Consider the following 10,095-nt stretch of genomic DNA (forward strand, 5'->3'; position numbering starts at 1 on the left):
TCCTTTCCCATGTCAGTTTATTTGGCAACACAAACATTCCGGACAAATCTTTATCAACAGTTACAAATTATTTATAACAGTGGACGTATGGATTCTAAACCAACAACATTCTATAGCTGTTTGATGGCAATCAAACACATTTGCCAAGCTTTATGTACACATCCATACGCCATGATTAAACGTCAGTTTCATTATGGAAGATACTATTACGCATAGTATTCAGATTAACTGAGGAGAAATGATGTACAGCTTACTTTACTGTGATTACTTTCAGTGTTTAAAGTGAAAAGATGTAACAATTTAAAGTAGCAGGCAAATAGTGTTCCTTTTTAAGTTTCTGAGACAATGTAAAAAAGATATAACATTTCTCCTCCAAATAAGTTGTTTTACAAGATCCAGGGTAACAAGAACCTTCACTATCTTACACATAATTTAGGGCAATGTCTCCATGGACACAAAGCAGTCTGTGAAACTCAGACCTCTGTTTGCAAAGAACAGGACAGGCCATCCTTTAAACCAGGCCTCTCTGAACACTTGGCATAGCCAACACAGTATCTGGGGGAAGAACCCCCAGCACCATGAGATCTTAAACAAGTTCTCTGGGAGAGAAATATCATACATACAGGGCTTTCACATGCCGATATATTTCCAATCCATTATTTGTCTTTCTTCAAAAATAAACATTTATCTGGTAAAAACAACTGTTGAAGGACTCTACTACATAAAGTCATACCTTTAACACATGTTTGTTTTTGGGTTTTCTTCGTAGAGTACAACTCCTGATTATACTTGATTATAATTCAAATTCATTGGAAGATTGTGTGGGTTGTGAAATTAAGGTGCAAGAGTGAGGTCATCAAGCCTCCTTCTGATCAGTCATCTTCGTCACTCCAGAATTCATCCTCGTCAATATCCACTCCTTGGAACAGCCTGAAGTGACACGCAAACACGTACATACAAAATGCATTTTACACCAGATTATGAGCATTAACTTTCCCTCATCTTCCCTCAAAACCCATCCCATTCGGAAATAGTGCTCGTACTACAAGTGCAACCTAATGTAGAATCTCTCGCTCTCATGATCTGGAAAGCAATGTAGTCATACACAAAGAGCTTTGGATACTCACTGGTTGTAGCAGGGAGATGCAGGGTTGTTGAAGTGGCTGTACGGGTTAACTCGTGTTAGCTGACTCAGGCACAGCCAGCAGAAATACTGTTTGCAAGATGTGCACGTCATCTTGTTACAGCCGTCTACCTTCTGTAATAAAATAAAAGGCACAGTATTACAGTAGCCTGATGTGAAGAGATGAGATTGGCGCCTGAATCAGCGCCCTTTCATACTATCGAGCAAGCTTTTTGAGTTCACAGGATGAGACAGTTTTAAGTAGGCCACATTCTCTGTAACTGTAGTGTACTTAAAATCCCTGGATGGGGATTTTAAGTACATTATATTTACAGAAGATTTTGCTTGCTCATCCAGTGTACTGAACTTTTCTACTCAAAAGTAAGCAAGTAAGCGGTTCCGGACACAGCCTAGGATTCAACCCAACACCCTTAAGGGTCAAGGCGCTGGCATACAGGGCAGGCGTTACAGACACAGCACCTGTATGTTGGTGCCACAGCGTGGGCAGCCTTTGCAGTTCTGATCCAGCCACTCTCTGCTGAACGACTCCTCCACTGCCTTCTGTATCACCCTCTTGCCGTAACGCTGTTCCAGAAACTTCTTCCCGTCGTCGCTGGCCGACACGTACTCATCCCGCAGGCTTCGGAGTTCGTCTGCCGTCAGGGGGAGACACGGAGACAGGAAAGTCCACCCCAGTCAGGAAAACAGCCACCACAACTGTTTTGGATTCAAATACTTTTCTAGTAGGGTTAGGTAAACTTTTCCCCCTTTTTTGTCCTTATCAGGGCCCCTTGAGAAAGATAAGCTTGCACTGGCCATTCAGAGTACTGGAGCATTTAAGCAGGAACAATTTGGCCCCTCTTGTTTTCAAGTTTTATGTGCATTTGTTCAGTCCTAACAGTGTAAGTTTTAGGATCCAGTATTCCTACAGCTATTCAGTTATTATTTGTTTGTTAGGGACAGTGTTAGTGTAAAGATCAGGGTTAGTGTAAAGATTAGGGTTAGGGTTCATGCTTAGGGTAAGGGTTAGGATCAGGGTTAGTGTAAAGATTAGGGTTAGGGTTCATTTGGAGGGTAAGGGCTAGGATCAGGGTTAGTGTAAAGATTAGGGCTAGGGTTCATGTTTAGGGTAAGGCTTAGCGTCGGTGTAAGGCCGTTACCAGCAGTGGCTCGACAGTGGGACAGGCCATGGTACCCGCGCTTGCACAGGGTGCAGAAGGCATACTGGCAGGACGAGCAGATGCCCATGGTGGTGTCCGGCTCCACCATGACCGCGGTGCGGCACATCTGCCGCGGGCAGTACACCACGTCCGCCATGAGGTCCAGGCTGGACTGGAGCAGGAGACGGTCGTACCGCGCAAACAGCTCTTCCCCAACCAACAGCTTCACCTTCATACCAAAACAACAAACACACACATCAATACTCGTTCATTAGCATGTCAGCAGGTCATAGGAGGGGACCAGGGGTGTCCTGTCTTATCCCAAAAGGGCCAATGTAGGTGCAGGTTTTTGTTTTATCCCCAGGAAAAAGACATCTTGCTCTGCTTATCAAGGGCCTGATCAGACCTGGGTCAAATACGCAATTGTTTTGTATTTTTTATGCTTTACTGCAAAATGCCATTAATGTAATGTAATGTAATATATTGTGCTCTTCATCATACAGAGATGATATCAAAGTGGTTTACAGAACACAGGACACCCCTGGAATACAGCAGTGGTACAGAGACAGGTAATCATAATAATACATTTTATTTACATCGTGCTTTTCATCATATAAAGACGATATCAAAGGATAAAACAGTGAAGCAGGTGTACCTGCGAGGGCGTGGCCACTGAGGTGCACTTGGGCTCGGGGCAGTTAAGGCACTGGACGTTCCCGTCCCGTATCTGGATCTGGAAGTACTCGCTGAGGCAGGCCCGGCAGTAGACGTGCGCGCACTCCTTGAAGAGCAGGCAGCCCGAGCCCAGCTTCTCGGTGAAGCAGATGCCGCAGCAGAACACCTTCCCATCAAACACCCTCTGCCGCTGGGCCTCGTCGAAGTCCAGGAGCTGAGGTAGGATGTTGGCGCGCGGGTCCACCTCCACCACCGCGCGCGGGTCCGGCGGATCCTGGCCGCCGCCGTCGTCTCCCGGCACGCCCCCCGCCGTCTTCCCATCGCCGTCGCTCCGCTTCCGTTCCGGAAGGCTCTTAGCGGGGCCGCCGGCTACCTCCAGCGGGGACGCGAGGCAGAGGAAGCCGAGGACGTCCTCCTTGAGGAACTGGATCCAGGAGAACAGCACCACGCTGCCCTGGGTCTCCCGCCAAAGCTCATCCAGCCGCCGGCACAGAGCGCTCAGCTGAAACACAAGGGCAGCCATCTTAAATCCTCACTGTTACTCGCACAGCAAGCTTTTTATGGACACCCAGTCTTTACACACTCGGCACAAAGTGCTCAGCTGAAACACAAGGGCAGCCATCTTAAATCCTCACTGTTACTCGCACAGCAAGCTTTTTAGACACCCAGTCTTTACACACTCGGCACAGAGTGCTCAGCTGAAACACAAGGGCAGCCATCTTAAATCCTCAAGCTTTTTACAGTGACCCAGTCTTTACAGAGAAAGGAGAAACTGGGCAAACGCCAAGGCCCTGTTTTAGAAAGCAGGATTAGAGTCAGTTGGATAAGTGAAACCCAGAGGCAGAGCCACTTCCCCTAAAGCTGGAACATGGACTGAAGTAACAAGATCTGCTCCGGGTTTTACTAAGCATTATTATCCAGCTAACTGAGTAATCCTGTTTTATGAAACACCCTCCGAGCCTGAACCCCAGAAAAACAAGCAAAACTCCCCACTGGGGAGAAAAGCACTCAAACAGTGGAGAGAAAAAAAAACTCCCCCATGGCTAGAAATCTCAGGGGAAACCCGGCTCGAGAGGGGGAACCCGTTTTCTTCACAATACACAATAAGCCAGGGGCCTATCAGAAGCCCTCCACTGCCATGTGCACCTACATTACAAAATCATCCCATTTAGTAGATGCGCTCCTAAATTTGTCTCTTTCCCCCATTTAGCAAACATCCATTTTCAAATAGGAGCACTCGAGAGCCCTGCTCTACATACATAAACATTACCAACAGACTCCCACGCAACAGAATCTCACACACACTGGGCTGAACACTGACACTTCCTGAATGACACCCTGCCAGCTGGTGTCCCTTGACTGTACAGGGTGCTCTTGCACCGAATAGCACCAAGAGGCTCACAGGCAGTCAGTAACAGGGCTGATAATAGCAGCCCCAATAAATTGCAATTTCAGCCATTCCAGGTGACAAGAGCTGACAAGAGAAAAGTTAAAAAAATAACAAGATTTGAAAAAAAAAAAAGCTTTGAAGGGCAAACTTTAGTTTGCTTGCCTCGGGCTTAAAATTGTATGGACAAAGAACAAACTCTAAGATGGTGGTTGCAAGTTCAACCTTTAAACGTATTATTCAATATCAACTGGTTTAATAAAGTAGGCAGGGCTAGCATAATTTGCATCAAAGGAATAGCTGTTATGTAAATATAACAGGAATACTCACAAAGTGCTGATGTGGGTGTAGACTTTTGTTCCAATCGAGCAGTTACACACCTGGCTCTACTAATCAACCATTAGAGTCATCGCTAAGGACCTTGATTAGTAGAATCAGGTGTGTAACTGATTGGTTGGAACAAAAACCTGCACCCACATCAGCCCTTTCTGAGTAAGTTTGAGTATCCCTGCCTTGTCCCATGTACAAATCAATGCTAATTCAAGTATGCTCAAGCATACTGTGCAGCTTTTTCTGAAAATACAATGCATGACTTTTGCAGATTGAAAATCATATAATTAAATTGGCTATGTTTTATAAAACATGTCAAACAATCATTCAAATCACTCTGAAGAAGCATACTGAAAGCATATTTCAAAACACTGCTCTGTCATGTAAGCGTCTTAGGCTAAAGTAAAGACATTCAACACTATGGCAAGTGGGGATTCTTAAGTACAGTTATCTTTGCAGATGTGGAAACTCAACCATGTCCTCCCACCATTCTCCCTCAAATATTCACAAATTGAATGAATTCATCCCATGGCTCAAGTTCGTGGGTAATGTAATTTCCATCACTGCTGTTGGTCTATCTTACCTGGGCCCGAGAGAGCCACTTGGAGCTCAGCGTGTACTCAGGCGAAGAGGTTGATGGGTAGTCCCGAGGCAGTTCAAAGTTCAAAACCAGCGGAGGTAGAAAAGATACGTCATGTTCAGTTTGTTTCTCCCCTGTCAAAAACGAGGGAAAAATTTTAGCACTTGCTAATTGCTGACCTAAGCAGGTAACGTAACAATATTTACATGAGAAACGCCTACCTTTTAGGACAATTTTAAAATCTTGAGGCAGCTCCAGGCAGATTTGGATTTCACCACCCTGAGCAGACTCGGCCCTACGGAACTCCTCCTCATCGTAAATGCTCGCTAGAGCCAGCAACTCATCTTCTTGTTCTTCCTGATCTTGCGACATTGATTTGCATTCCTGAAAAAATAACACAGTCGCACTGATCTGTGGACGTGCAGCACGATTACAGAAAACAACCTCTCAACATACGATGGGTCACTATTAGCTAAACATGGTAGGCTACTCCGAGAATAGTTAAAAATGGCCAAGCAAGATCAGCCCTGATCTGTTCCACACCGTGACGTCGCCCAGCGAGATATACTTTGATGTCAGCTACACTGTAATCAATCTCAGGATGTGGCAAGCTAGTTTGCTTAGTTTGGCGAAATAAAGCGTGTCCTCATTTCAAGTGGTCTGTGGCGTTATAGCTAACTGCAATTCTAAATACGTGCGTAGTTGTTATTGCTACATTGCCAAAACGCAGATTAATGCACAAACAGTAATGTTGCATGGGCTAGATGACAAGCTAGGTAAGTTACCTACTTAAATCTAAAAATTGTCATTATTAAAAATCAGTTTCGTTACTGAACTATTTTAAGTAGCATTCCTGGACATTATCTAACTGGACAGAAAGCTAACTAGGCTCGTGAAAAGTTCCATTACATTAGCCTCTTCTAAGTGATAGCTATAATCTAGGCTGCTAGTTTGACAGCTTGTTATCATTACCGTAGTATGAGCCCGAGCAAGCTAGCTACACAGTTGGCTAGGCCCAAACGGCTTAAAATTCAGTTTTAAGAGTAATAAAAAGTACATATAACCGTAGAGCGAGTTTTGTTAATTACTTTTAGACCTACATGACTCACAAAAATATGATACACGCGTAACGTTAATGATTTTAACAAGTGTGACATTCATTTAGCAAATGGCCCACCAATACCTTGCTCCTCCGCACGGACAGGAAGACGGCAAAGATGACAGGGGATAGGCTAGCCGGCTGAGAAGCGCATAACGACTGAACTGAAAACAACAGACACCCCTCTACTGGAAAGCACCGCGAAGAACAGCCGCACCGCCTATACTTAGCTAACCCACAGATGAACCCAGTGCGCTCTCAGACGTCAGCATGTTTTAATGTGTGCGTTTTAATAATTTAGTCGCATGTATTTATTGACTTCTAACCATCGAAAAACAGTCTTTCGTTTAGCCAAATGCAATATTACTGGTACTGTGGGAAAAACACAAGGAATTGGTCAACCTGTAAATGCAACTATGTTCAATTACTGTAGCCTACATAATATGTTTGATGAGGAGGCCATACTCCAAATTGTCCGAGATAGCAATCATACGTCGGCCCGACGTCTGTTTAGTATCTGGGTAAACATTTGACTGACTCCAAGAGCATCTGGAAAAAAATACGTTTAATTTTTGACGGTAGTTACTTATTAGGCTACCATAAAATTAGGAGCCTGAAAAGTAATTCTGTTCGCATTTCGACTGTTAAAGCACAATGCTTTAAATGCTAATTTGTTGAACTTTAGTCATGCACAATTTCATTTGCCAGGCCAGTTGTCTGTCCAATTCTGTATCCGATTTAAATGTCCTTGGACTATTTTAGTAGCAGCTAAAATGTTTGCAAAATCCCCAGGTTTTGTTTAATATGTAAATGTGTCATTATTAATGTCATTTTCAAAGGTAATTAATGTAAAGAAGGGTGAGCAGAGTGGTCACCCACTCTGGGGGAGCAGCACTCCCACAGAAACTATATCAGATGTGATACCTCCCGTTGTTATTTTATAATCTGCCCTGAATCCAATTTCGATCCTACTCCAGGACAACTGCCGCCATTTCAAACGGGGTATTCTCATGCGGTACAATTTTACAAAACCGGACTGTGACTATGTAAAGTGAGCGATGCCCGCTGCTCCTATGTTATATGCAGAGGACAAATTACCCCACGGCATTCAATACACACTGAGCACTTTAATAAGAACACTATACTAATACTGGGTAGGGCCTCCTTCTACTCTCAACATCCTAAATTCGTCGTGGCATGGATTCCACAAGATGTTGAAAATTTCCTTTGAGATTCTGTTCCATGTTGACATGATTGTATCACGCAATTCCTGCAGGTTCTCAGCTGCACATTCATGCTGCGAATATGCCATTTTACCACATTTCAAAGGTTTTCTATTGGATTTAGATCAGGTGACTGGGAAGGCCACTGAAGAACATTGAACTCATTGTCATGTTCATGAAACCAGTTTGAGACTACCTTTGCTTTGTGACATGGTGCATTATCATGCTGGAAGTAGCCTTGATGGGTACATTGTGGCCATGAATGGATGCACAGCAACAATACTCAAATAGGCTGTGGCATTCAAGCGATGATTGATTGGTATTGACGGCTCAAAGTGTGCTATAAAAAGCATTCCCCACACCACTACACCACTGCCACCAGCCTGGAAGGAATGTTGACACAGGGCAGGTTGGTCCATGGATTCATGCTGTTGGCACCAAATTCTGACCCCACCATCTGTATGCCTCAGCAGAAATTAAGATTAATTTTTTCCAGTCTTCAACTGTCCAGTTTTGGTGAGCCTGTGCCCACTGCAGCCTCAGCTTTCTGTACTTGGTGGAACCAGACATAGCATTGCACTGCTACCACACAACTGGCTGATAACCGCATGAGGTGTACAGGTGTTGTACAGGTGTTGTAGTGTTCAATGAGTGTGTCTCACTTCAGGTATGCAGACAGATCCAACAAGTTTCAACATCATAGAAGCACAAGCTCTGCTCCATGCCTCAGTCACAAAGTTGCATGACTCGGACCAGTTCAGCCTTCAGTCAGTGGTTCCGAGGCTCATCTTCGGCTCGGTCTTCAAACAAACCAGAACACAATTAGTCTGACATGAAGGGGTAGGAGGTTTAAGCTGGCCAGGGTTACTTACTCACCCTTGAATGACACACATCTAAGTACCCATGGACTACTGATGGTCAGCGAGATAGACAAATGCTCCAACTGGCACCAGGGGTGTATTTTTCAGAACAGCTCTTTTTACTTCAGTCCATGTTCCAGATCTGGGAGGGTTCTGGGTATTGCGCCGCGCATTTATCCAGCGAACTCCGTAAACCTGCGTGGTGAAAACAGGGCCCAGCTCTCTCCTGCATTATTAAGCTAATACACTGGAGGATGTAAGATAATAGCTGCCTCACATGCAAGTGAATTGAGGAGTGGATTCACTTCAGTGCACTGTGTGAGTGCAGGCAGCATCAAGGTAACTCAACAAAACTGGGAATAAAAAGGCCCCACAAAAGAGATGGAACACAGGACTATCAATTTTTTTACCAGGACATCCCAATGCTCCAAAAAAGCATCCTCCTTTCCTCAACTACCACATCTCCTATCCAAAGCACACTTCATCCAACAGCTAGAGATCTTATTGAGCTGCTAATTAGCAATTAGGTGAGCCAAATGAGTAGTGAAATGAAAACAACCAACAGCAGTGGTCTCAACACTGGGCTGTGTGTATGCAGGTTTTCATTCCAACCAATTAATGCTGCCATAATGGATTCTAATTAACTCATTCAGCCATAGGCATTTCACAGCAATTGTTGTCATTTAGACAACACAAATAACACATTTCACTTTATATACATTATGTGCCAACCTACATCCCTAATTCAGCAAATAATCGAGATCTGAGGCTGGAATAATACACAATACACTTTGTCTTAATTACTTAATTAGCCATAACCTTTACACCATTTGTTGATAGGCAAGAAAGAACAATGACTGGAGGGCTGACATGTACACAGGTTTTTGTTTCTACCAGTCACCCTGGCTAAATGAGCTAATTGGCTGTATACGCCAACACTGGTTCACTCGTAGATTAGATGACAGGAAAACATTTCACATAGGGACAGTCTTACTGTCACTCGTGCGCTTACCAAGAAATGTAGCTAAAATGTCAAGATGGCATAAATGTTAAGGCTAATTTGCCAATAATGTAATGTAATGTAATTTAGCAGTTGAGGCCAGAATTTGGCATGAAAACCTGAAACCGATATGGCCAGGACAACAAATTATTTTCCAGAACAATTCCAATTCACAATTTCCATGATTTTCCATAAAAAAACCCCCCAGGTTTTCCAGCATGAGTGGGAACCCTTCCTTGAAGCCAGAAGGCGGTTTTCAACAAGGATAGGAGACGAAGGCCACAAGGGGCAGTTTCGTACAAGGACAGGAGAAATTTCAAAGCCAGTCGGATACTTTGAGTGGGCTTGACTCCCAAATTAAGTTTGTGAACTAGAGATACTGTAAACATTTAGATTGGACTTTAGGAAATACCAATCTGTTTGCATCAATGTCATAGAAGATGACAAATCATTCCCACAAGGGAATTAAATTTGTGAACTTTTTTTGTGTGAACATTTAGGAAAATTGGCCCAGCGAAGAGCCGATTAATACAGGAGCTAGTTTGCTCTACTGGGTCTTTTAGGGAGAGGTACACTTACCAGTGACCTTACCAATGAACAGAGGGCAGCCAGTCAATCATAGCACTGAAACAAATTAGTCAAAAACAAGCAGACAAAC

General features: G+C 43.9%; 1 protein-coding gene across 1 annotated transcript; it reads right to left on the reverse strand.

Annotated features, from left to right (window-relative positions):
* rnf14 (ring finger protein 14) lies at positions 1–6,548 on the reverse strand. Its single transcript, XM_061248625.1, has 8 exons — positions 6,439–6,548; positions 5,477–5,639; positions 5,259–5,389; positions 2,939–3,460; positions 2,284–2,512; positions 1,604–1,776; positions 1,128–1,258; positions 1–930 (listed from the first exon to the last, which is right to left on the reverse strand). Exons 2-8 carry the CDS (start codon positions 5,625–5,627, stop codon positions 873–875), a joined length of 1,395 nt encoding a protein of 464 aa, XP_061104609.1. The 5' UTR covers positions 5,628–5,639; positions 6,439–6,548; the 3' UTR covers positions 1–872.
* Between the last annotated feature and the right edge of the window lie 3,547 nt (positions 6,549–10,095).

The sequence above is a fragment of the Conger conger genome, chromosome 7 (genome assembly GCF_963514075.1).
Source record: "Conger conger chromosome 7, fConCon1.1, whole genome shotgun sequence".
NCBI classification, from domain to species: Eukaryota; Metazoa; Chordata; class Actinopteri; order Anguilliformes; family Congridae; genus Conger; species Conger conger.